The 27,574-nt window shown below is 43.6% G+C and overlaps 1 protein-coding gene across 2 annotated transcripts in view; it reads left to right on the top strand.

Annotated features, from left to right (window-relative positions):
- LATS2 (large tumor suppressor kinase 2) overlaps positions 1-27,574 on the top strand; it is a 49,383-nt gene that overhangs the window by 8,337 nt on the left and 13,472 nt on the right. For both annotated transcript variants that reach the window (XM_081004082.1, XM_081004083.1), the window contains exon 2: positions 1,479-2,136. In XM_081004082.1, the coding sequence (XP_080860208.1) occupies positions 1,795-2,136 (342 nt within the window). In that variant the 5' untranslated portion in view covers positions 1,479-1,794. The remainder of the gene's footprint in view (positions 1-1,478; positions 2,137-27,574) is intronic.

Raw genomic sequence — 27,574 nt, 5'->3', positions numbered from 1 at the left:
TACTGCATCAATGAAAAATCTCCTGAATGTTTACTGGAATTCTTGAGCACGTCTAATGGCAAGATTACAATTTAAATAATATAGGCTGCCTTTTCCAGTTAAGACTCTGCCAGAGTGGCTTGTGATACCGTACCAACAAACCGATGTGAACATTAAGCCCGGCACAATAATAAAATGCTCGTTATTAAAACAATCCATGGTATGCTTTACGATCCACACAAACACACCAGTGATGCATACACATTCCTGCAAAAGTAAATGAAGCCACCTTTTCAGTTAAATATATCAGTTTCTATTTACCAATAAAAATTCTTGGCCATAATGGACAGAGACTGTTCCAAGTCTCCTCATAAATGGCATAGGACATCATTCTTAGATTTATTTGTTTGTTATTTAGATATTTATAAACCTCACTTTCCTAAGAAATGTAACAAGGCACTGTACAACAGAAATGACAAGATCTCTATGGATTGTGGCTAACGGTCTTTTGTATCTGGCTTCAGAAACTGGTCGTGGGAGGACACTGAGGCTGTGGAATAACTGGTAATGTCTCCACAGCCTCAGTGGTTGAGGGTGGAGTGTAAGGAATCAGGGGACCTGTGAGGTAATTGGGGGCCCAAGTTGTTCAGAGCGTCATAAGTTGAATATTACCAAGTGCACATGTGTTTCTGATAACACACTACGGACAACATGTAAATGTGTGTCATCATGGAGGCACAGTTTTTCCAGTGCAGTTGTGCAGCAGTCCTCTTGCTTTTTTTGTTGCTCTGCAGACCTTAGAGATGGGCTCTAAAGTTTCTCAGTAAAACTTGTAAATTGTGTGTGTGTGTGCGTGCGCGCATTTGTAAACAAAGTGATTCCATTCTGGAAGTTCTCCTGTCATTGCCAAATGCTGACAATTATTATTTGTTACTCCAAAAAGCTCAGAGCAGCATACATGAGATAAATCCAGGTTTTATATTCCCATGCACTCTGCTAAATTCTAATAAGAGTCACTTGCATGGCACAGCCTTGCATGGGTGTTTTGACTCCTTGATCCAGAACTAGCAGTCTGTTCACTGAGTACAGTTTTTTTACCTCATTTCCTCTATTATTGTTTTGTTATGCATTAAATTTGTTAGTGGCTTTATCTTGCCCAGGGCAACCCAAAGTGACTTACAGCTAAATCTCTAGAACTCTCTCCTCATTGAATCTCCCAGACGCCCAGTGCTCTTCAGGAAAAAGTTTTAAGAGCTTCTGGGGAAAGCGTTTTGTTTATTGTTGGATTGATTTAGTATAAAACTTCCTGGACAGTTTTAATTGTGACATATTTCCATATTCTGCATGCTCTTAATCTTATCTTTGTTCACCATTTTGGATTTCACAAGCAAAGCAGCAATGTGGAATATAATAACATACCAGACTGACTCTTGGGAAGAATTCTTTTGATAAAGAAGAAGAGAACTGCATGACTATATCTGTGTTCTGCTTTCTTCCAGATACTAAATAGCAGCGAGATGGAAGTTTCGGGGTTCCCCTCTGTGTACAGAAATTCTGAAAACTCTGAACTGAAGAAGCTTGAAAGTGGCACCTGCTCCTTGAGACTTATGTAGTGTCATAGACATACCAGGGGACTTTGGAGAATACGGAAGTGTGACACAGTCTCCTCTCCAGTTTTACCATTTATGTTGGAACTACTATCAAGGGATTATGTTTTGCAGCAAACTGATACCTTCAGGAAGAACCGCGTTGAATGTCCCTTTGGTTTTATGCAAAAGAAGTTGGAATTTATGCTGAAACAAACCTGGATTAACCATGAGGCCAAAGACTTTTCCTGCTACCACTTACTCTGGGAACAGCAGACAAAGATTGCAGGAGATCCGGGAAGGTTTGAAGCAACCTACCAAATCTTCCAGCCAGGGATTGCCCATTGGACCAGGAGGCGAAACTTCTCTGGACCCTAAAATTGCAGTAGGGAAAGATGCAGCCAGGCAGCAGCAAATGAGACCAGTTGCCAAGTTTGGGCCTTACCAGAAAGCACTGCGAGAAATCAGATATTCTTTGCTGCCCTTTGCTAATGAGTTGGGCACCACTTCTGCAACGGTTGAAGTTAATAGGCAGATGCTCCAGGAACTGGTGAATGCAGGGTGTGATCAGGTAAGCATGATATTAGAGCAAGCTGTATTAATCGGATAGTGATATTGGTGGAAATACAGGCATACAAGAACCAAGTTAAACACTCCCCCTCATTATGGTCCATGGGGTTGAGCATTGGGGTTCTGTTTACCACATGCTGATGTGCTTTGCCACAGCATTCACTCTGCCACGCTGAGTTGGGGATTGAAAGAGAATGGTTGACAGAATGAGCTGAAATACAGTCATACCTCGGGTTGAAGTAGCTTTGGGATGAGTATTTTCGGGTTGCATGCTACGGCAACCCGGAAGTAACGAAGCGCGTTACTTCTGGGTTTTGCTGCTCGTGCATGCAGTCAGAATGACGTCACGCGCATGCGGCGAATTGCGACATGCGAACGCGGGTTGCGTTCACTTCAGGATGCGAACGGAACTCCGGAACGGATCCCTTTCGCATCCACAGGTACCACTGTACTTTGCATTCTTGTTCCATAGGCTGCCCATAATTTTGCTTTAAAAAAATGCAACATGCTTAAGTGATGATGTGATTTATTTGTTTATTTTTAATGTAACAGAAGAATCTCCAGTGGGGTTTGCCACTGTAGATTCAAAACCAGGGTGGAATCTACACACACATTAAAAGCACGCAGTGAAAATGCTTTTTAAAAAAATCATTTTGAAAAATACATTGAATTTTGCATAGCTCGCTTTCACCATCTAGTGCCACATTTGTATATTGCACTTCACAACACATTTAAAACGTTTTATTTGCATCTGTGTAGATGAGTCCCAGGACTCGCTGGGGCTTGTCTACACTGGAGTTTGCTGTGTGTTTGCATTCACGTTTAATTTGCATAGTCCACATGATGTTACCTTCAAACAACACCAATCTCCCGCTGTAAATTTGGGTTTACCTGATACAGGTATAATCTGAATGTTTAGGGAGATTAGGCATGAAACTGTTCCACTTGGGGGTCACAGACGATTTGTTGCATTGTTTTGGGAGTGGATCAGTTGTCACTTTCTGCTGTTCCCTTTGCACGCTCACTGCTTCCTCTATGCTTTCATTTCCGGTTATGTTCATAACAATTTACAGCACGCTCCTTAAAGGAGGAATGTAGATTTGCACCCAACCAGAAAACTGCCAAGGTGTGTGCTGAGAATTTAAAACAATTCCCTGACTGTGCACTCCTGCGCACTTCCTGGGCAGGGAAATCTTTTTAAAAACAAGGTGTGCTCACACATCTCTCTGCCCACATGCCCTGCTAGTACTTAATCGGCATCACAGAATCAACAAATTAGAAGGCGGGGCAAACACAAAAGGGAACCCCTACTGGTATGAATGGGGAAAGATCGAAGCAGCTCCTCATACACATCCAATTACATGTGGGTGTGGACTGCTACAGTCTAATTTGAATATGGGGGGGTGGAGTGGATTGACAGCTCAACAATACTCCAATGTGGACAAGCCCCAGGATGCAGCCCCTGGACATATTTAATGGCACGTTTCCTCACCGGAACATACAAAGTAAAAAGTATAGAGTGCCTTTCTCTTTTTCTCTCCTTAAATAATGGTAACCAACTCATATGCAGCTGGTACTAAGCGTCCTTTCTGTGTCAGGGGTATAACTTCTAGAGCAGGGGTCGGCAAGGCTTACTGGGCATGGGCTGGATCACTCCCACAGAGATCCTCTGTGGGGCGGGCTGGTGCAGTGCGGCGCCGGAAATCGTTTTTGCACATGCCCAGATGCCGAAAATCGTGTTTTTTGGCATCTGGGCATGCGCAGAAGCGATTTCCAGAGCCGCAGAAGAGAGTCCCTGCGCCGGGCCGGGGACTCGTTGAGCGGGTAGCTCGGTTCTTGGGCGGCTTGTGGGCCAGTTAAACAGCCTCCGTGGGCTGCTTCCGGCCCACGGGCCTCAGGTTGCTGACCCCTGTTCTAGAGACTCCCCAGCCCTGACAGCTCTGGTTTCGGAATTTAAGCATCGGTTAAAAGGAATTTCTTACTCTGTTTTACTTCTGTTCTGAGCTGCACTGCCTGTAAGGCAAAAATGGTGCCACTGAGTATCAAGACTGAAGAAACTACAGAGCGGGCTGCGACTGGATGCCCCTGGCAGCTCATTCTATTTCTAGACATTCCCCTATTTCCTGCCTCTTGTGTCCAAGAAAGCCAAAGGCTGTAAGACGTTGCACAGTGGCCGTGTAAATTGAACTCACCATTTTTCTAGAAACCCATGGGGCCCCGAAATGAGCTTTAAAATAGAATAATGTTTGTATCAAATGAAACATCATCAGCTTGGTTTTTAAATGGCGTTTTATATTCTGACGTTGTGCACCGCCCTGTTATTTTGTGATACGCTGGTATGGAAATAGTTTTACGGATAAAAATAAATAAATGCCAAGTGCTGCGGCGACTGAAGAAGTATTGAGCAGTGAGGCATGGCTTTGTCCTTTGGGGCATAAGTACTAGACCAGCAGGGGGCACTGTCTATCACCAAGAGAGTCTAGGTTCTGCTTTAAATGCTCCAAAGAAGCTGCAGACAGGCACAGGTTTCCCATAAATGTGCCTATACAGTGGTACCTCGGGATGCGAACGGGATCCGTTCCGGAGCCCCATTCGCATCCCGAATGGAACGCAAGACGTGACAGCGCGTGCGTGGGTCGCGTTTCGGCGCTTCTGCGCATGCGTGTGACATCACTTCCGGGTTGACGCGGAGCGCAACCCGAATTTGCCTAACCCGAAGCGTATTCATCCCGAGGTATGACTGTAAATGTGTTTATAAAGAGAAGTAAATGTTCTCTGGCTTAAAAAGATGAAATAAAACCTTCTTAGCTTTGTCCTTTTTGCTGAAGACCCATCTCTTTACCGTGACCTTTGACACTTGAGATATATATTTTAAGCTCCACTGTATTCTTGTGACTGTAATTTGCTTTAACTGGCTTTAATAATGGTATTTTTTAATGGTTGTGATCTGCCCTTGGGACCTAATGGTGAAGGGCAAGTAAGAAATGTAATAATATTAGTAGTTTTGTAACGGACTGTTAACATGGCTGTGTGCTGCAATCTGTAAGGAGGAAGTTTTCACATAACCTAACCATAGTTCCCTCTTGAGGGAGTTTGAACTGGGGGGGAAACTCTGATTGGTTTAAACTATGGTTAGGGCTTTAACGAACCTTAGTTTATGATTCTGGCTTGTTCACTGGCTATCATTTACCGTATTTTTTGCTCTATAAGACTAACTTTTTCCCTCCTAAAAAGTAAGAGGAAATGTGTGTGCGTCTTATGGAGCAAATGCAGGCTGTGCAGCTATCCCAGAAGCCAGAACAGCAAGAGGGATCGCTACTTTCGCTGTGCAGCGATCCCTCTTGCTGTTCTGGCTTCTGAGATTCAGAATATTTTTTTTTTCTTGTTTTCCTCCTCCAAAAACTAGGTGCGTCTTATGGTCTGGTGCGTCTTATAGAGCGAAAAATACGGTAAATCAACAACTAACACGACACACCACTTTTGGTTTAAAAGCACAAGTGGGTGATTTTGATCTACATCTGCTGAGGGCTTCTAGAGGTCTCAAATATTGCAAATCATTGGTGTCTAGAGGTGGCCTTAAGAACAACAGCAACAAAAATATGGGCTTTACCTTTCCCCAACAGCTGAATGTATAACTTCTTATTCATTCAGAGATGACTAAACCAAATAGCATGTGATAGTATGATTTTTTTAAAAAAAGCTCAGACAGTTTCAGGAGTTGTAGAACTAGACAGCAAAAAGGCACAGGCTTACTCAGTATGAAAACATGAAGCCAGAATCGCTGCTAGTTGCCCATCGGCTGGTAAACAAAACTTGCAGGGCCTGAAAGTGCACCTTTCAGACTTCGAGAAATACTGGTGGCAGGACTGTAGCTGTCCTCCTCGCTGATCATTAATCCACTTGGAAGCACCCCAGGCAATTAGATGTGGAATGTTGCATGAAGTTGTAGATAGTAGCTTTTTAAATATTTTAATTGCCCTGAATAGATGCAATTGAGCATATGATTGGATTTGTTCATCAACTTGGAGAAGTTTTGGGTTCCAGCTTGCTCTCTCTTTTTCATTCTTTCTCAGAGCGGAAATGTTGACAGGGTTGTTGCTTCTGCTACAAAATGATATGCTGATGTGAATTGTGGAACAGCTGCAGTGCGGGAAACTGTTTTTCAGCAATATGGATCTGGTTGTGCCTTAATACATTTAGCAAAGCTTGGCGTGAAGCGGCAAAATGTTTGTGATCTGACGTCTTTCAGCTCAGGGGCTTCCCAAATTTCGGGGTGGGGGGGGTGGGGAGGAGAAGAACCACGTGCACACACATTGCCATTTATACTAATACCAGGAACTGTGTGAGCTTAAAATCTGAATTTTCATAAATTATGCAAATTAGGCAAAATATACTTGGCTAGTCATGGGGAGTGTTGTGTCATAGGACTGTCTGAATGCAGAGGAATGGTGGAAGGAACCAGCTGGGGAACCTTTCACTGGAAGAAGGCTCAGACAGTGAGTGGTTAGAGGGAGATGACTGGGAAGATGTGTCGGAAGCTGAAGAGGTAACAGGAATTAGTGAGTTGAGCTAAGCTAAGAGATCTCTTGTAGACAGCCCTATGAGGATTACGGGGTTGAGTGGTGTGGTGTGTCAGGTTTTATAAACTGAGATATGGTCAGTCTGAGCGTTGTTTTTTGTTTTAAAACCTGTTTTAACTTACACTATTTTGCACCTAGCCCACCTAAAGGTAAAGGGACCCCTGACCATTAGGTCCAGTCGTGACCGACTCTGGGGTTGCGGTGCTCATCTCGCTTTATTGGCCGAGGGAGCTGGTGTACAGCTTCCCGGTCATGTGGCCAGCATGACTAAGCCGCTTCTGGCGAACCAGAGCAGCGCACGGAAACGCTGTTTACCTTCCCGCTGGAGCAGTACCTATTTATCTACTAGCACTTTGACGTGCTTTCGAACTGCTAAGTTGGCAGGAGCAGGGACCGAGCAACAGGAGCTCACCCCGTTGCGGGGATTCGAACCGCCGACCTTCTGATCGACAAGTCCTAGGCTCTGTGGTTTAACCCACAACGCTGTCCCTACCTAGCCCACCTAGGGATCGTTTTTTCAAGGGGAGGGTGAGATTATAATTCATGCATGTCCCATCTTTCTCCATGAAGCTTGAGCCCAGATAAGGTCCCACTGGAAGGCAAGTTCCCTCCACCTTCAATATTCACTATTTGCTTTTATCAGCCACACCATAACGAATTCTTTTGGCAACGTGCAAATTAAAACAAATGCTCCTTCTCTAGCGTCTAGGACTTTACCAGCTGCAGTTGTCAGACTGCTGGATTCTGGACGTGCTGCTAGATTCTGTGCTCAGGCCCAACAAAGGGGAGTAGCATCTCTGCTAATACCTGAGACTATTTATGATGCCTTTCCATGACCTGGGAAGTTAAGAGTTATTTGTGAATATTGTAATGTGCGGGAGAACATCTACCTGTCCCCTGTGTTGAAGTCAAAGGCTTGGAATCTTGTCTGTTCAGGCAGCAGTCTTGATGTCTTGATTGCATTCCAACATCCTTTCATCTTGCTGGGATGGAAAACACATTGAGAAACCAAAGACCGATAGTGAGATGAAAAGAGCAAATGCAACAAAAAGTGTATTGTGGTCTCTTAAAGAATAAACAAATGTATTGTGGCTTCAGCTTTCATGGGCCAAGGGCATCTGACAAATTCAACTCTAGTCCACAAAATATGGTGCCACAATAAATTCCTTAGACTTTAAGGGGCTGGGGTGTTGTTTGGGGTTATTGGGAGGGGGGTGCTGTTGGTTTTTTGTATCTTTTTTTTAGATTTAGTTGTCATCCATGTGGAATTGGTTCAGTTTGGTTTTGTATTTTTAAAACTGTTTTGTTTATTGTTCATGACTGCTTTTGCTATGTTGCAGTTATGCTTCCCCCCCCCCCCCATTATAAGCCATAAGTGTGGTTTGACCTGTGGAAAGGCAGCTTACAAATAAAATAATGTATGTGTGTGTGTATGGGTTGTAAGCCTGCTTTTACATCTGAAGCATCAGGCGAACATACCAGCAAATCACCTTGTCGTTAAAGCTTGCCAGCCATGCTTCTGTTTGCTTTCTTGCTTGCCTGTCATTGCCACCTGTAGCTTGGAGAAAGTTAGCAAAGTCCTCCAACTGGGAGCCTGAAATGGGAGAAGGTTGCATTGGTTGTACAGCCTTATAGGGCTCTCACCCTAAGGTGGGATGGAATGGTTAGGAAGGAGAAGACAGATGGGTGTTTAGTTTGCTAATACAGTCATACCTCGGGTTGAATATGTTTCATGTTGAGCGCATTCGAGTTGCGCTCTGCGGCAACCCGGAAGTAATGGAGTGTGTTACTTCTGGGTTTCGCTGCTCGCGCATGCACAGACGCTCAAAATGATGTCATGCGCATGCGCAGAAGTGGCGAAAAGCGATGCGTGTGTGCACAGACGTGCCGTCGCTAGTTACATTTGCTTCTGGATGCGAACGGGACTCCGGAACAGATCCCGTTCGTATCCAGAGGTACCACTGTATACTCATCTGAGCTTTCAGATGTGAAGAGTTTGCTGAAAAGCTGAAAAAATACATCATGTACTCTTCTTTATAGCATGTCTGTCTCTAGGTAGGGTTGGAGGACAAATTTGATTCAGCATGCATTTAAAGTTGCATCTATCAAATCAGCTTTTCCAAAACATTATTTGAACTGAATCACAGCTCCCCTTTGAAATTCATACTTATCTTCATTTTAAATGTAGCTCTACAGCCAGTGTTTGCAAAAAAAGCATCTATTAGGGGAAAGTGTACATAATAAATAAAGGCATTAGCAAAAATAGCATACAAAAATGTGCATTACGGGAAATTGCTTAAAATATGTGTACGTTAGTCAGCACTAAAATGCTGGTGAGTTTTCAAGGGGGTAAAATGACAAATTGCTGCAAAACGTGGAGAACTGGGGAAGATTGAGAAATGGAGAGAACCAAAACTGACAGATCCATCACCCCACTCCACCCCAATCTCCAGCCAAAAAAAAATCCAACATTTCTCCAGCAGTCCCTTGTCCTTAACAAAAATATATTTCTGCCCATTTTAAAGTTGCTTCCATTATAACCAAATGAACTGGCTGATCACATCCATGAGTTGCTTTTTTAAAAAAGAGCTCCAGACAATTATGCTGCAGTATTTTCCCAAACACAGTGAGCCACACTATGGCTTGCTTGTGCCACGAGGGAAGGCATGCTCACAATGAAACCACGACTAATGCAAACTATGGCTTACTGTGACATGCAAACAAGCCCAGTTTTTTTTGTTTGTTTGTTTTTTGTTTGTTTGTTTTTTTAATGCTCTAATCAGAATAATTCATATATTATAACGGCTTAATTCTGAGCACAGAGCTTGTGTTTCCTTGGAATGGAATTGGGATTTTTGTGTCTGTGCAGAACAAACAACAACAAAAACCCTTCACCCACTTGACACCGGATTTTTGTCATCTGATTTTGGCTTCATAAAGGGAGCAGTAAAAAGTCACAAAGGAATGTGTAGTATTGTGGGAACAGAGTCTTGCTAGGAAAAGAGGAAACGATTGCTTCAGCAGGTCATTGAAAACATTGATCGTTTGTTCATTCCTGCGCTCAAAGTCACTTCTGAGTCCGAAAGGGTTGAGAGAACTACTAATGCAGCAGGAAGTGGTATCACAATAGAATCAGGGTGTAATAGTTCCTCTTGGAAGGTTTTTATGCTTAGTCAAAACCACACTTCATGATAGTTTAGACTTGACAGGCCCCCAGGTGGCTCGGGTTAGGGGAGAAAAGTCCCCCTCGCCCCAGTGGATTGAGACTTCTTTTAAAAATATATCTTTATTACAGCCAGTTTCTGTATGTAATAAATTTCCAGTGATCTCCCATCCAAGGGGCTTGACTAGATCCATGCCTGCTTCACTTACTAAGAATTCGCGTGCACCCAGTTTGACTGCTGGCCATGTGAGCTGAGATTTGTAACCAACATGGGATGATTGTGATATCATTTTCTTCCCATATCATCTCACTGACATGGAAATTTAATCTTTAGAATTAATTTCACCAGGGATGACAACTCTCGTTTTATAATAAAGACTACCCTCTATAAAAGGGCCGTGGGTGGCACTGTGGGTTAAACCACAGATCCTAGGACTTGCCGATCAGAAGGTCGGCGGTTCGAATCCCCGTGATGGGATGAGCTCCCGTTGCTCGGTCCCTGCTCCTGTCAACCTAGCAGTTAAAAAGCACGTCAAAGTGCAAGTAGATAAATAGGTACTGCTCCAGCGGGAAGGTAAACAGCGTTTCCGTGCGCTGCTCTGGTTTGCCAGAAGCGGCTTAGTCATGCTGGCCACATGACCGGGAAGCTGTACGCCGGCTCCCTCGGCCAATAAAGCAAGATGAGCGCCGCAACCCCAGAGTCGGTCACGACTGGACCTAATGGTCAGGGGTCCCTTTACCTTTACCTTTTATCCTCTGTAAAAGTTTCTCAGGAGACTTCTCTCCCACCCCCCACCCATATATTTGGCACATGTTGCTGTTCATGTATAAAACCAAAGAATGGAAAAGTGCCGTAATAGAATCTTTGAGAGATAGCCTTTGCATGAATCTCTGTCCAGGGCTAGCGTCGAGGGTAGGTCCACCCCTCCCCAGCAAAGGGTCCGCTAATGGGGGGGTCCCCTGGGCCTGCTGCAGTGGGGAGGCAGTTTTACTGGACAACCACCTCTCTTGCAAGGAAAGCAAACTAGAACCACATTCTTAAAGCTGCTAGTTGTGAAGGTGGTACCCTGCCTGAGCGATGGCCATGTGAGGAGAGGACACACCCCTCTCGCTCAACCGAAAGCTCACTGGCCTGCTTCAAACCCCAGCTCATTCGCCCCCACCCCTCTTTCTCGCCCCTCTCTACCACCCCTCTTGTTGACTCTGCCACTGCCAGCCTAGCTCGCTCACCTGCTGCCCTGCTTGCTCACCCTGCTGTCTCCCTGTCTCCAATGGTTTCCTCACACTGGAGCCTGTGCAGTCTGTTGACAGCTTGACGATGGACTAGTGCAAATATTGTGTGTGTGTGTGTGTGTGTGTGTGTGTGTGTAAGTGTAAAGCAGTAGAGTTGCACGGCTCAGGAAACAAATGCAGTCGCCGAAGAGATAAGCCAGTTTTAACCAATCTTAAAAAACTACTTTGTTTTCAGCGTTGCAAAAGACATCCTGCGCCAGAGGACTTCTAATGTCAGTAATTTTCAGCATGTTGTAGGTCAGAGAAGCATGACACGGTGCTCTGGAATGCGCAGGCTACGTGCCAGTTTGTAGTGGAGTATCGCTTCAAAGCAGCGTATGTAGGATGTTTCTTGCAGAAAGTTGTGCATGTTCCCATAGTTTTCTAGTTCATTGCCTAGCAGGCGGATAGTTATGAACCTAATCTTTGCTTTAGCTGCTTGAGGCGAAGCACAAAGGAATTTGGGCAGAGTCCGGGTGTCATGGGTAAGGTAGAGTAAATCCTCCTTCAAACAGACATTGGGTTTTATTTATATTCTGGAAGGTTCCCTTTAAAGGCCTTCCCTCACATTCTACTGGGAGTGGCCAAGACCACATAACACTGGTCCTGGAAGACCTACATTGGCTCCCAGTATGTTTCCGAGCACAATTCAGAGTGTTGGTGCTGACCTTTAAAGCCCTAAACGGCCTCGGCCCAGTATACCTGAAGGAGCGTCTCCACCCCCGTCGTTCTGCCCGGACACTGAGGTCCAGCTCTGAGGGCCTTCTGGCGGTTCCCTCACTGCGAGAAGTGAGGTTACAGGAACCAGGCAGAGGGCCTTCTCAGTAGTGGCGCCCAACCTGTGGAACGTCCTCCCATCAGATGTCAAGGAAATAAACAACTGTCAGAATTTTAGAAGACATCTGAAGGCAGCCCTGTTTAGGGAAGTTTTTAATGTTTTTTTCTGTTTTTAGTGTTCTGTTGGGAGCCGCCCAGAGTAGCTGGGGAAGCCCAGTCAGATGGGTATACATATAAATTATTATTATTATAAATTATTATTGTGTGTGTCCATGGACTCTATATCCTTCAGAGTCTATATCCTTCAGAGTCCATGGACACACACACAATAATAATAATAATATAAATATTTGAGCTTGGATGTGGCAGTTCCGAATTTGGGTGCCTTGCTTTCTCAATTTTGCAGCTGCTGTCAAAGTTTCTTATAGTTTAATTCTTCTGTCTGTATACTGGGGAAAATAATACTCAGTTAACTCAGTGTTGTGAAGCTCACAGGGTGCCCTTGAGCACTATTCACCATCTCTCACACTAACCTTTACAGGGTAGTTGCAAGGAAGAAAAGGTGAGGTACGTTATCATAGAATTGTGGAGTTGGAAGGGACCTTAAGGGCCGTCCTGTCCAGTCCCCTGCAATGCAGGAATCTCAACTATAGCAGCCAAGACAGGTGGCCATCCCACCTCTGCTTAAAAATCTCCAAGGAAGGAGAGTCTACAACCCCTAGGGCAGTGGTTCTCAACCTGTGGGTCCCTAGATGATGTTGGACTACAACTCCCATCATCCATAGGGGTGATGGGAGTTGTAGTTCAACAACATCTGGGGACTCACAGGTTGAGAAAGGCTGCCCTAGGGCATGGGTCGGCAAACTAAGGCCCATGGGCTGGATCAGGCCCAATTGCCTTCTAGATCCAGCCTGGGAATCGCCACATGGATCGCCAATGTGCACGTTCTTTCCCTCTCCCTCACATGGTGGTGCTTTTCACCTCAGGGACGCAGCAACCTTGTCCCACGCCGGGCGCCGTCAACGGTGGGAGTCGGCTCGCCTGCCTGCCCGCCTCAGCAGGGCGGCGCTGTGAAGGGGGCATGTGACACCGGCTGCTGCTGCATTTTCCTCCTGCTCCCTCTCCCTCAGTCCACCCTTCTCTGCGCCGCTTCCTCACGCGATTTCTTCGCCGCCGCCGCCTCCCTCCCTCCCTCCTTCATTCCTCCCATGGCGTTCAGGCAGTTTGTTGCAGTGGCTGCAGCCGCCACTTGTGGCTTGGTGGGCAGCTTTGTCTTTTTCTCCGCGGTGCCTCTCAGGAAGCAGCATTAGCAGGTGGTGGGTAAAAGCTCCGGCGATACCCTGGTTCCCTTACCTCCGTCCGCGGCTCCTCTGCCAGGGCTGCTGCTTCTGTCTTCACCGGCCAACGCAGCCTCCTACCCTGCCACGGCGCTTGGCTGGCTGGAGAAGCCCAACTGCAGCTATTGGGACAAGTATCTTCACGCCTCTTTGCGGGCGGGCGAAAATCATTCATTTTTTCCCCTTCAGAATATAGTCCAGCCCCCCACAAGTGGACCGGCCCCCTGCTGAAAAAGTTTGCTGACCCCTGCCCTAGGGAGTCCTTTCCACTGTCGAACAGCTTTTACTGTCAGACCATAGATGCTTCCAAGCATGCCTTCAAGGAAGATAGGACATAACAATACTTCTCATTTTCATTTATTTAATAGCAGCCCTAGAGACTTAAAGCAGTGTTCAACCAAATAACTACGCAAGTGGAAAGACATCCGTTTGACTCTTCTCTTCCTGCATATAGCTTGAGCCATCCCCAGATCTTCTCCAGAAGGTTGGGGAAGCTACTTGCATGGCCTGAGACACTATGGGTTCTTTGGGGGATAAAGTATGACTAGGAAGGTCAGTAAAGAAGGTGCTATCTCCTGAGGAAGAAGGACTTGACTGCTAGTGTTTTATTCATGTAACAGTGCTAGAACAGATCTCGGGGGACTGGTGGAAAGGGAGAAGTCCCATTGCACAAGGGCAAGTCATTCCCCTCACACAGGGAGTGATTTAGTGCTTTGTTGAACGCCACCCTTCATGTTCACTACAAACATCTAGCACAAGAAATATCTAAATTAAGGTGGGCAAAAGGCTTGAGTTTAAGGATGTGACAAAGATTTTAATTAAAAAGTATAAAGTGCAATGGCATTCAAAAGCTGGAAAGTGCAGATGGCAGAGGAACATGCATGTTTTCATGGATAGCTTCCCTTCCTCCACACCATCTTTTCCTCCTCTTCCAACTTGTGCCAGTGAAATGCTTTCACTGTCCATCTGTAAGGGGCGGGGGAAAAGAGTTTCAAGCTGGCAAAAGAAGCAAAAAAGTTTTATTTTCATTTTTTAGTTTAAGTGCAAGTTTTCTGTTTGGAACTGACCATTTGGAATGATGATTAAGAACCTCCTGTTCCCATGTGGAATATGTTTGGTGTGGAACACTGCTTAATATATATATATTTGGCATTTTGACAATGAGAAAGCCATTGTTTGTAGTTTAGGTTTCTGCATCTTTTAACGTTTCCACTGGTAATGTACTGTGCAAGACCCCGTTCTGCACCTTGAAGATGAAGAGGCAAATGTATGCTTCAGCCTCTGAAATCATGAGCAAACAGTGTCCTTGGATGGTCAAAGGGGCAAAAAAACAGGAGACAAAGGTATAGATAGGCACCGTGTTTTATATTTATGTGGTTGTATTCAATTAACCTTTACTCCGGAGTAGACCCATTGAAATTATTTTTTTTTTTTTTAAATAATCTTTATTAAAGTTTCAAAAGGTTACAAAAAACAAAACAAAAACACACACAAAAATAACACAAAACACAACATAAAAAATTCCACCTTTTAAGTCTCATTTTCAATAACTTCTTTTCATGACTTCCCCACGCCTCCCCTTATTGTATTCCAACTCCGATTGTTTATTCAAGCAAGTTTTTATCCTTAATGTCCTAATCATAATTTATTAATTTACTTAACCATAAATTATTAATGTGATTCTTTATAATAATTTTAAACCTTAATTCATTATTATCCATTAATTTAGATTATTTAACAATTTTTAGAATATATACCTTAATCATACATAAAAAGAGATAAAAAAAAAGAGATATAAAAACAAATTATAAAATACCTTCCCTAAGATTGTCCCTAATTCCCATCCACAGATTCCCCATTCTTATAATAATAAAGAGCATATAGTTTTACACTGCAAAATAAAAATCAGGCCCCCTTTGGACTTCTAAACCCCACCCTTCTCTTCCCGGTTTCAATCCCAAACCAAAGTCCAATTAGTCCATCTTTTTAGCCTGGTGACCTTACGTCCGAGGCTCTTGAATCTCTCTCAGTCCCTTTCCGCCGGCTTCTTCGAAAATCTTTCATATTGAACACCCCAGGTCGGGGAAGTACCTTCTCCATGTTAACCATATTTCTTCCAGCAAGGCCTACTTGTTTAGAGGTGGAGCTCCAACTCTGTTTCTTAAGTCTATATGTCCCAAATAATCCAGTTTTCATCTTAGTCGAATTGGAATTCTTCTTGGCAGGTCTCCGGCTCTCTTTTATCTTCTGTAACTTTTCAGCCACCCCTTCTTTCTGCTCCTCCTGTTCAGCTGATGTCTTAATCTTTGGTTTCTTTTCTTGTCCAGCTGCCTGTGTTTTGAGCATCAAGTCCCTTTCCAACTCAGTAGGTATATTTTCTGTTGACTTCGGTTTCGTAGGACTTGTAGACAAAACATGGCCTTGCTCGATCCTCTCTTGCAGCTTTCCCATGAGAAAAATAAGCTCTTGCAAGTCAGCTCGTATTTCCCGACCTAGTTCCATTCTTGTAATATCCAAGAATCCCCTCTAGAGGGATTCTAGTTACTTAGTATTCTTTTCCCTTCCGATCCAAAAGTCAGGTTTATTTGTATCAGTCTTTCTTTACTTTCAATATTTTGTAGCAGTATAGCCGGTTAGAATTTAAGCTTTGATTTTTCCGGCTTTGACAGCTAATTTGACAGCTGTCAAAAGTTTTCTATAAATCCTCTGCAGGCTCTTTTCACGGGTTACTCCCGGGCTTGAGAAAGGTGGTACTTAGTCCAAATAATTAAACTTTTGTCCTCCGGCACATTAGCTTAGTCCTTTAAATCTGTGGAATTTATATCTTTTATCAAATTACCCCAATTCTTCACGCAACCTTAGTTGACAGCTCCTTGCTTCAAACTGTTTACAATAAGGGGGGGGCGGACTTCCCTTTTTTTCACCTCCCCCGCTCGTGCCAAATTCATAATCAAATTATTTGTAATCCAATTTCCCAATTACTCACGGGTTGTTGTTCTTGATTTTAAGTCCAAATTTTAATAGGAAGAAGTCAGCGCTCTCCGACAAATGGCATGCGGCTTCGCTCGGCAGGGGAAGCAGAAGACTCACAGCACCACGCCACTCCCCGGCACCCGTTCCGTAGCCTTTAAAAAGGCTCCTTCGCGAGTCGGGAGGGCGCTAACGATGCCCGCCGAGTCACCATGTCCACGGGCTCCTATGCCCGTGGTTTTTGAGGGTCCCCGTGTCGCCGGCACGGCAAGACCCAGCCCCTGTCAAGCCGATTCCCTCCGGAACTCGGAGGGAATCCGCCATTAGCCGATCGCGCTAACCCGGAAGAGACCCATTGAAATTAATGGGCCTAAGTTAGTCGTGGCCATTAATTTCAGTTGGTCTACTCTGAGCCATGGTTAGCAGAATTTCACCCATGGTCTTTGCAGCCAGGTAGTTTGGGCAGACTGCTGGGAGCATCTAGTGGGTGATCAAGAAGCCGGTTGTGGCTGGTGTTGTTTCTTTACAGCCATCGCTTTTTCAGTTGCAGATCCCTGCATTGTTAAAACCAATATTTTTTAAAGGAGATTCCTTGATCTTTTCCTGGCAGACAGGATATCAAAGGATTGCTCAGATTGTGTACTTACTTGAAGTCGCTTACGTGTTCAGACAGAAGAGGGGAAATGGAGAAGTTCTGTTCAAAAAGAGACACAAATCTGTGTCACAGTCACTTTTTAGCTGTAATTTATATGCATGTTTCATCAGGTGCATGCCTTAAATCACCACAGTAATTTTTAAACTTCACCATAAGGCAGACAACTGTTCTACGTAGACCACAATGTTTTCTAGCATCACAACTACTGTACATGAGGCCCTTGAAAGCCTTTAACATTTAACGCTCTTATACAAGGTGTGTACTGTCAGGTGAAGCAGATGCTACATGGAAGCCTTTGATTGAGCCTCTCTGGCAGCTGCAGCCTCCTAATCACTCATGTTTTGACTGACACACATCTCATTTAAACCTAGCATTTTTTTTAAAAAATGCACTTTTTTTTAAAGGAAAAAGTTTATATCCACCTCCAACATGACAACGCCCAAAGCAGTTTATATTAAAAACAAATATCCAATTATCTGCAAAGAAATTTGAAAATGAAGGAACCGCTCTGGGATCTTCGGATGAAGGGCAGTACACAGATTTAATAAATAAAATAAACCTTCAGGTGCTTTAAACCTGCTTTTCCATTTAAAAGAAAATGCCCAAATCCACAATCTGAGGCAAGCGTTGATGCCTCACCTTGCCTTTTATAGCACATCGGACTCCATGCCCAGAATGGTTGGATCACTTAATGGTGGTTTTCTGTTGCAAGGAAAACATACAAACGTCAACATAAAACAATGTGATTTATCTGGTCATGGAATAACCTTGTAGCTATCATCAGGTTGTTGGATCTATGAGGAGAGAGAAGTATTCATGGGTTTGTGCTAGTTCTGCCAGTGAAGAAAAAAACATGAAATATTGAATGGAAACCACCCCAGAGAGTGGTTCCTGCTTAGGGAATACAGTGACTTAGAGCTGTGTTTTTGCATCCACCAACCACACCTGAGCCAGGACTGGATGCTGTCGTGCAGAGCAGTGTTTTCTCAGACTGGGGGCCAAGACCAAAGAGTGGTCTTGGGTGCCTCAGTGCCTCCTCACCTGCCTGCCCTGCCATAGCCATTGGGCTGGACCAGTACCATCAACTTACTGAGTAAGGTGAGTAAAGAGTGGCCCGGAGACAGAGAAATTCATGAGAGGAGGAGGAGATGCTGAGGGAAATTAGCAAGTTAAAACAGTAATTTTTATCGTCATTGTTATCTATCATCATCATCATCATCATTTTTAATTTGTATACCGCCTTTCTATCTTACAGTACTCAAGGCGGTTTACAAGCTGAAGAAACAAAAAATGTGCATCTTATAACAATCTAATGCAATACAAAAATGTGATAATAAAATATAACTTTAAAATAGGCAACCTCCATCAAAAAAGTAACATTAAACAATCATTAGAATAGTATAAAATAATAATATCAACATATAAAAGTTAAACAGAAATCCATTCAACAGTTACAATAATATCTAAACTATAAGCAATAAAACGGCAAGCCACAGTACATAAAACAATACAATACACATTGAGAAGCAGAGGGTAGAGCAAGGCAGGTGGAAGGAGGCCTTGCCTGATAGAGTCTCTCCCCTCACCTCATCTATCAGTACGTAAACTAGGAATGAAAAGGAAGGGGATGGGGAGAGGAAAGCTGCCGTGGAAGGAAGAAGAGAAGGTGAAAGGACCAGGGAGAGGAAGGATGAAAGAAACCATTATTTGTAGCATCTAGTTTGGTCGCAGAAGAACAAAGTAGATCAAGCTCAATAGTCATGCAATATGAATGTATTCTCCTCTCCCCGCCCCCCCGCTTTCGGAGATGAAGGACCTGCAGCTGTTCTCTTGAGGTGCTAGCCTTCTCGTGCAACCTTATTCTTGGTCAGCTGTAGACACACAAGAACTTCAGTAATATTGCTGCAGCTGCTTTATGCGAAAACGCCTGACCTCTTGGACATTTTATTCTGCTGATGGTTTTGCCTCCAGCAGTCGCCCAGCTATTCAAAAATTGTACCCTACGGTTTCGGAAAGCAGAGCAAATTGACAGTGTCTTAATTAACAATCCTCCTTTGTAATGGACTTCTATGCTGATATAAGAGTCTGAATTCCAAGTGGAGCTTGCAGCTGTTCCGACTCTACGATGAGAACAAATTCAATAAAAGAATTAGCTCTTGTCGCCTGTTTCTTTTGTGCTAGAATGTTCCCTCATATTTCTGCCATTTGCCGTGTCCTCCATATTGCATCTTGCCTTCTGCAGTCTAGCCCCCCCCCCCCCCCCCCGCAACTCACTGTAGCATCTCATGGTGGTTTCATCAGACAGACTGAACAGGATCAAGTGTGATCTTTTGGAGGGCAGAGTCTGTTTCTGAAGTGGCTGCACAGTGGAGTTACTTGATTCAAACAAGGTTGTCACAGGCACATTGGCAAAATATGTAAGAGTACGTGTTTGTCTTGCACCAGTGTTTCATGTTGTCTGTTGATTCCATTTCCATTTGGCTCTTGTCCAGGTTTCAAATTCCTTATCGCATTTGTAGCTCTCTTTGCTCCAAAGGAGGATTTGAACCCACATCTCCACATCAAGTTCCACTCCTGAAAAAGCTACCTTTTTTCTTTTTGTGTTTCTTATATATTGTAATCACACTGGCTCTTATACTTCATTTCTATTCAGCATTTGCTTTAGGTATGTGCTGCTGCTTTTCAGCATTTTGGGCTTGCTCTCTTCTCTTTTTCTGCTCTCTTCTCTTTCTGCGTTATGCATTTTGTGTTTTTATCTTGTATTTTTATGCTGTGAACCGTGCTGAGATCTTCGGATGAAGGGCGGTTCGCAGATTTAATAAATTAAATTAAATAAACCTTCGGATGCTTTAAACCTGCTTTTCCATTTAAAAGAAAATGCCCAAAGTGGCATACCAAAATTAAAAACACAACACAGCAAATTAATTGCCCAAAATTGTGAGAATTGACTGCAGTAACTGTGTTGAAAAAAATCTTTTTGATTGTGAAGCAAGCCCAGGTGGAGGAAATACAGATCCCTCCCCCAATTCAAAAAAGATAAACGAAATAAATTTGCAAAGCAGCTTTAGTGAATGAGTCACTGCATACAAAATTTGTTCAAAAACTCTTGAGAAACAATGAGAAAGGCAGGATAGAACAATTACCAATATTGGGGAGGGGCACCACTGCGAGAGAAATGTTGGAGGAGATCACCGAACTACACTTGAAGGTTTTAAAAAAGCTGAATCTGTTGTTTTGAAGAAAGAGCAGCCAGCGGGGCTCAGGTTTCCTGCTGAAAACATTCACTCTGGCTGCTGTTTGCCGCAAAGGTTGCTGAGATTAGTGTGGATAGGTCCTTGAGCTATTTCCAATGCCTGACTGTGCAAAATGACCTGGAGCAAACATGAAACGTGTGTATCGGGGAAAACACAAAGAAGAGCAGATGGAGTTGCCACTTGGGAATGTGGTCAGCATACCTATTTGTTAGTTGTTTTTCAAAGTGTTTTTCTTAGAAATGTAGAGTTGGAAGGGACCCAAGGGTCATCTAGTCCAACCCCCTGAATGCAAGAATCTCCGCTAAAGCATCCATTACAGGTAGCCTTCCAACCTCTGTTTAAAAACCTCCAAGGAAGGAGAGTCCACTACCTCTTGTGGGAGTCTGTTCCACTGTTGAACATCTCTTACTGTCAGAAAGTTTTTCTTAATGTTTAGTTGGAATCTCCTTTCTTGTAACTTGAAGCCATTGGTTCGAGTCCTACCCTCCAGAACAGGAGAAAACAAGCATGCTCCCTCCTTCATGTGACAGCCCTTAAGATATTTGAAGATGGCTATCATATCTCCTCTCGGTCTCCTCTTTTCCAGACTAAACATATCCAGCTCCTTCAACTGTTCCTCATAAGGCTTGGCTTCCAGACCCTTGATCATCGTGGTTGCCCTTCTCTACACACGTTCCAGCTTGTCAACATCCTTCTTAAATTGCAGCTCCCAGAACTGGACGCAGTGTTCCAGCTGTGGTCTGACCAAGGCAGAATAGAGTGGTACTATTACTTCCCTTGGGACGCGGGTGGCGCTGTGGGTTAAACCACAGAGCCTAGGACTTGCCGATCAGAAGGTTGGTGGTTCCAGTCCCCGCAACAGGGTGAGCTCCCATTGCTCGGTCCCCGCGCCTGCCAACCTAGCAGTTCGAAAGCACCTCAAAGTGCAAGTAGATAAATAGGTACCGCTCCGCCGGGAAGGTAAACAGCGTTTCTGTGCACTGCTCTGGTTCACCAGAAGCGGCTTAGTCATGCTGGCCACATGACCCAGAAGCTGTACGCCGGCTCCCTCAGCCAATAAAGCGAGATGAGCACTGCAACCCCAGAGTTGGCCACAACTGGACCTAATGGTCAGGGGTCCCTTTACCTTTACCTATTGCTTCCCTTACTTCTGGACACTATACTTCCGTTGATGCAGCCTAGAATAGTATTAGCTATTTTTGCTGCTGCATCACACTGTTGACTCCCATGAAGCTTGTGGTCCACCAAGACCCCTAGATCCTTTTCACATGTACTGCCAGTAAACCATCCTATATTTGTGCATCTGGTTCTTCCTGCCTAAGTGCAGAACCTTACATTTGTCCCTATTGAAATTCGTTTTGTTAGCTTGCACCCAGTTCTCCAACCTGTTACGGTCATTTTGAATTCTGATTCTGTCTTCTGCAGCATTTTACATGTAGTAAGTGCAACTAGACTTGAGTAGCATGCAAATATAAATGGAATGTTATGTTTTATAGTAAGCTGATCACGCCTTTCCTGGATGATATTATTTCGCTGGCATACTTCTTTCCTGGTTTACAGATTGCAAGGAGAAATGCATAATACTGGGGGAAATATGAAGGCAGCCACTTTTTGTTGTCGCAGGGGTTGTGTTTCAAACAAGAGTACTATATGGTTCATTGCAGGGGATTTGCTTGGGCACAGATAATTTGCTGCTCAAGATCTGTTTTGAGTTCTTCTGTATTGCTTAGCCCAGGGGTCAGCAAACTTTTTCAGCAGCGGGCCAGTCCACTGTCCCTCAGACCTTGTGGGGAAGCTAGACTATAATTTGAATTAAAAAAATGAATTTCTATGCCTCACAAATAACCCAGAGATGCATTTTAAATAAAAGCACACATTGTGCTCATGTAAAAACACCAGACGGGCCCAACAAATAACCCAGAGATGCATTTTAAATAAAAGGACACATTCTACTTGTGTAAAAACACGCTGATTCCTAGACTGTCCGTAGGCCGGATTTAGAAGGCAATTGGGCTGGATCCGGCCCCCGGGCCTTAGTTTGCCTATCGATGGCTTAGCCTAAAGAATTATGGGCAAAGATTTGGTAGCAGTAATGGACTGTCTTACTGATCCTGGCTCATATGAATTGAACTGTGACTCCACAACTCCTAGTTTGTGCAACAGACTCCTAAGGATGTCTCCACAGAGATTTTTCCATGTCTGCAGCCTATTTCCTTGGCTACATGCTCCTGCCTAGATTCCGCTAATCGTCTTAATCCTGTGTGCACTCTTCTCATTATCTCCCCGCTCCAGTCTCCTGCTCCTGGCTGGATATATCCTTTACATCACCTCCCACACTTTGCTGTTCCATCCACCATCTGCTGCCTTCGTTTGCCCATGTACAGTTTCCGGAATTCATTTGTTGGCTGCAAACCTTTCATTCCCCTTGTCAATTTTGCTTTCAGGCTTTATCAAGACAAGATTTGTTGACGATAACAGCTATGAAACATCCTCGGTCCCTTGTCCTCTTGCTCCCGCTGAGAGTACATTTAAGAGATGATGTGGTTCAGGCGTGAGTAACCTTTGGCTCTCTAGCAGTTGCTGAACTGCAACTCCTATCAGCCCTAGCAAGCATGGCCAATGACCAAGGATGATGGGACTTGTAGCTCAGCAACATCTGGAGGGACAAAAGCTGGCCACACCTGGTGTAGGGTAATGATTAAGAGTGTGAGCTGTGAGCAGCCTAAGCCACAAACTCACTAGGGATCTGAAGGCAAGAAATTGGAAGCACTTGCACGTAATCCTAAACCATGATTTAGGACTATGTAGGTACCTTCTGTTAGTCCAAGCAACACATTAGGCTTGTATGGTCTCCCATCCCCTCTCATTTTCTTGCATGGCCAGGCAGAGGACTTCTGCTGAATTTGGTACTGCTTTTGAAGAAGTCTCAGCTTATCCTTGCATGCCAACTGGGCAATTGTGGTTTACAATAAGCAATGGCTAATTGCTAAACAAGCCAACTTCAAACCATGGGTTATGAAACTAGCATTGTAAACTGCAACCCCCAGTTTATAGGTAGTGCTAAACTGTGAGCCCCTTGGAAGGTGGAAATAAATTCAACACAAGTCCTGGCCGCATGGGGAAAAGGAAGGGGGGAATGTGTGAACTCTGTTTTTCCTTGTGGCTTGTGGAGTTTTGTTCTCATACGTTGCTGAACCATGGTTTAACATTCAATGGAAATTGGGCCTGTCTTACTTGTTTTTCTCTACAATGTGGCGATAATAATAGGGACCACGATTAGTATAAATATTACTGAGATAATGTATGTAGAACATTCTGATGTGCTTATTATTATTAAGTATACATGTGTAAATATATGTATGTATTAGTAAATTCTACCTCAGAATATTATTTGAACAATGAAAGGAACAGTTTCTCCTGGCTTTTTAAAAATATGGGAATAGTTAGGCTGACATTCAGGTGCCTTTTCAGTATTATTTATTTATACCCCCCTCCCCCAAAAATGCTCCCCCCTTTTTATCCTCTCAACAATTATGTGAGGTAGGATAGACTATTATAGAAAATTATAAATGATTATGACTATGGGGGGGGGGTTGAATTTGTTTTTATTATTGCTGTTTGTGTTCTTGTGTTTTCTATATTGTAAAGCACCCTGTGATCTTCGGATGAAGGGCATCATCATCATCATAATGATAATGATAATGATAGGACTATGACTGGTCCAAGGTCAACCCAGTGTGCTTCATGGCTGAGCAGTGATTTGAACCCTAATCTCCCATGTCATAGACTAACCACTACACCACATTGCCACTGTAGTACAAAATTACTTTCTAAAATCCAGAACGCCAAATGATTGTACAGTGGTATCTCGGGTTACATACACTTCAGGTTACATACGCTTCAGGTTACAGACTCCGCTAACCCAGAAATATTACGTCGGATTAAGAACTTTGCTTCAGGATGAGAACAGAAATCGTGCTCCAGCAGCGGGAAGCAGTGGTGCTTCAGGTTAAGAACAGTTTCAGGTTAAGAACGGACCTCCGGAACGAATTAAGTACTTAACCCGAGATACCACTGTGTTTGTTACTTGCCCCATTGCAGTTCTGTCTTTAAAGCTAGCGCACATTAATTACAATGTGACCTGGGTAAGCAGCTCACAGTGATAGGAATATCTTAAGCAGAATCTGGATCAATTATAATGCATTCAGGTCAGCTATCCTGAAGGGTGTACAGCCCTGTTTAAAATATTCCTAGAGGAAATATTAAAGATAGAAATTTCCTATTTAAGGTGCTTATTATTGCTTTGCCCAAAGGTGCTGTTATACACAATGGTGAGATGAACTGGAAGACTTCACTGCTTTGTAAAATGAAATCGTTTGAAGGTACCAGGTGCGTTTCCATTCCTTTTCTGAAGCAAAGCCCAATTTGGGCTTGGCCCAGACACGGATGGGAAACTTGTCTCAGAACCCCTATAAATTTCTCTGGCCTCCTTGGAAAGGTGGTTGGATGCAAGCATATATAAATGAGTAGAACACTGTTCCTTTTTGTGCGTAAAATGAAGCTGTATTATTAATATAAAGTATGTCACAAGTGTGGGGAGTTATTTGCCATACTATATTTGTATAAGGGCTGTAACTGACGCCAGAAGGCAGGCCTGCAATTCTTAAACGTGCTTGTTTTTCTGAGGGCAGTTAGTCCAGTGACTTGTAACTTTTGATCTGTACTCACAGCTGAGGGATTTCTTTACACCCAGCTTGACAGAATTATTCTCCTTGAATCCTGGGAGGATTTGTAAACAGCACAGGGGTTTTTTGTTTTGTTTTGCTTTTTTCTGCACATACCCTAGATTTTTCTTGGAAGCAACAGGAAGGGAATGACTAGAACCTAGTCACTTCCAAATTAGTGCCTGCGGTAGTGAAATAGTTGGCATATTGGGTGGTACTTTTTATAAATGTAATGTCAGCCAAATGAATGTTTGGCTAACGCGTGCGTGTGGTAAAATTAGCAAAATGCATCACTGATGCTAATGAAGGGAATAACCTCATTGCCGCAGTTCATTGAAAGTGCCATCCGGACAGATTACTTGCCCTGAACATTGAGGTCAAGGAGTTGCTATTGAAAGCGTGTGAGACTGTGTGTGTGTGTGTGTGTGTGTGAGAGAGAGAGAGACAGACAGACAGACAGACAGACAGACAGACAGACAGAGAGATGGGTCTGGCAGATGGATCTCCATCAGCTCTACTTGAAAGGTCAGCGACATTTCCTTAAAATGTTTTAATTCCAGCTGATCATTATAAGGATTCTGTAATGGTGCCTTTTTCTTTCTCCTCCCTCCTAATCCCATTTCCTTTTGTGTTGTATCCTTAAACCTTAGTATATGACTGCCTCATCACTGACATTTGTAAGCTACTCTGAGAATATTTTTTTCGTTGAAGAGCGGAATAACAATGCTTTTAATTAATAAATGGCTTCTATTTGTGATACGGTACTATTACAGTCTTAACAGCTGAGCACATGCAGAATGTCTCTAGATGAGAACAAGTAGGACATCGATAAGACCTATAAAAATGACTGCTTTTAATAGTACTTCATTATATCTGAGACTTCAAAAAAAGAAAGTGTATCAGAAATTGCTGTTTTATTTCAAAAGCTCACACACACAAAATACCTTATGTGCTCCTTGCTTGAGCTTCATTTTATGCATATCTTACTTAACTGGAAAAACTACCGTAAATCTGGCATTGTTGTCTTACATCCACTTATAGGACTTAGCAACAAAACTGGCTTTTCAACTTGCGTGTAGTGAAAGAGTCGTATGAAAATGTCTCCCCCTTCCCTCCCCCACTCTGGGAAATTTGCAAATTTGCTCGGGTGCCTACTAAGTTTTCTAAAAAATATGTTTTAACCTGTGGTTACAAGATCATTCACACTAAAACATTTAAGCACCTCTCAGTAACTAGCACGATTTTTATCGCCGTGTTTCTCTATTGTGGCAAATATATTCAATTGTGTGCAAGTGGAAACATTTCGTATTTTCTAAAGGGCTCCTAACTTGAGGCAACTAGATTCCTTTGACTCATAACTCCCTTACAGAATAAGCACTAACGCTGGACCAGTTCAGAGCAAATAGCATGTTTTGTGCTAGTTCAGCTTTATTGCTGTGTCTGAATTCACCTTGTGTTTACACTAGAGCCATGAAGTTCAGAGTACGAAAGAAGGCTCTCCGTAATGGAGTGGAGGTTATTTTTAGGGTGGGGGAGTCATGTTTTGTGTGTACGGCGGGTTGGTTAGCCAGGAAGCAAACTGCTGACACATATTCCCTCCATCCCAAGCTGCCACAGTCCAAACAGAAGAACCCAACTGGCATCAAAGACGGCTGTTGGATTATGTAATGTTTGCTTTCCCATATGGAATGATCAAACATGTTTCTGAGGTGTACATACTGCTTAGAACACTATGATAGAAAGGGAGGATAGGAATTAAATGAATAAAAATGTTGAGGGCAGAGGGGCACATTTGCAGTTTCTCATTTGCCTTCGTTTTGCAGCTCGACATAGTGAAGCAGATTCAGCCACAAGGCAGAGGTTGGGAGAGGGGGAAATTGGGGCATATGTAAGCCCGAACCTCCTGACTGCTGAATATACCTTCAACACTGTCCATTCAATGTGCATCTTCAAAACATGAGGGGATTACTAAAGTCTAGGCTTAATTTATACTAGGCTTGCCACAAGGAAAACTGGAAGGAATGGTTTCTTTGGCTGTGTTGGGACCAAGTCAGTAATATAAAAATATATATATTTTTGTTTAAGCAGTTTTACAGGCTCACGAGAACTTTCTAAGTGATTTCCATCCAGGGAACTACAGGACGAAGTTTTGTTTGTTTATTTTGATTTATTTATAAGTATGAACCACCAACTCATTAAAAAAAATGGCAGTGAACTTAAAGGAAACCATAATTTTAGAGTGGTGGAAAACATTTCACACTAGTAGAACATCCAAGAACATAGGAAGAGCCTGGTGGAGTTTGGAGGAGTTTGGATTTGATATCCCGCTTTATCACTACCTGAAGGAGTCTCAAAGCGGTTAACAATCTCCTTTCCCTTCCTCCCCCACAACAAACACCCTGTGAGGTGAGTGGGGCTGAGAGACTTCAGAGAAGTGTGACTAACCCAAGATCACCCAGCAGCTGCATGTGGAGGAGCGGAGACGCGAACCCGGTTCCCAAGATTACGAGTCTACCGCTCTTAACCACTACACCACACTGGCTCTCAGATCAGATCAATGGCCTGTTTTCATGGTGGACAACCAGATGCCTCTGGGAAACCAGGGAGCAGGACATGAGGACAATAGCACTCTCCCCTCCTGTGGTTTTCAGCAACTGGTGTTCAGCAGCATTGCTGGCCTCCAACTGTGGTGGCAGAGCATAGCTTT

This window comes from Podarcis pityusensis, assembly GCF_964106645.2.
Source record: "Podarcis pityusensis genome assembly, chromosome: 4".
NCBI classification, from domain to species: domain Eukaryota; kingdom Metazoa; phylum Chordata; class Lepidosauria; order Squamata; family Lacertidae; genus Podarcis; species Podarcis pityusensis.
This window is presented reverse-complemented; position numbering and strand designations above follow the sequence as displayed.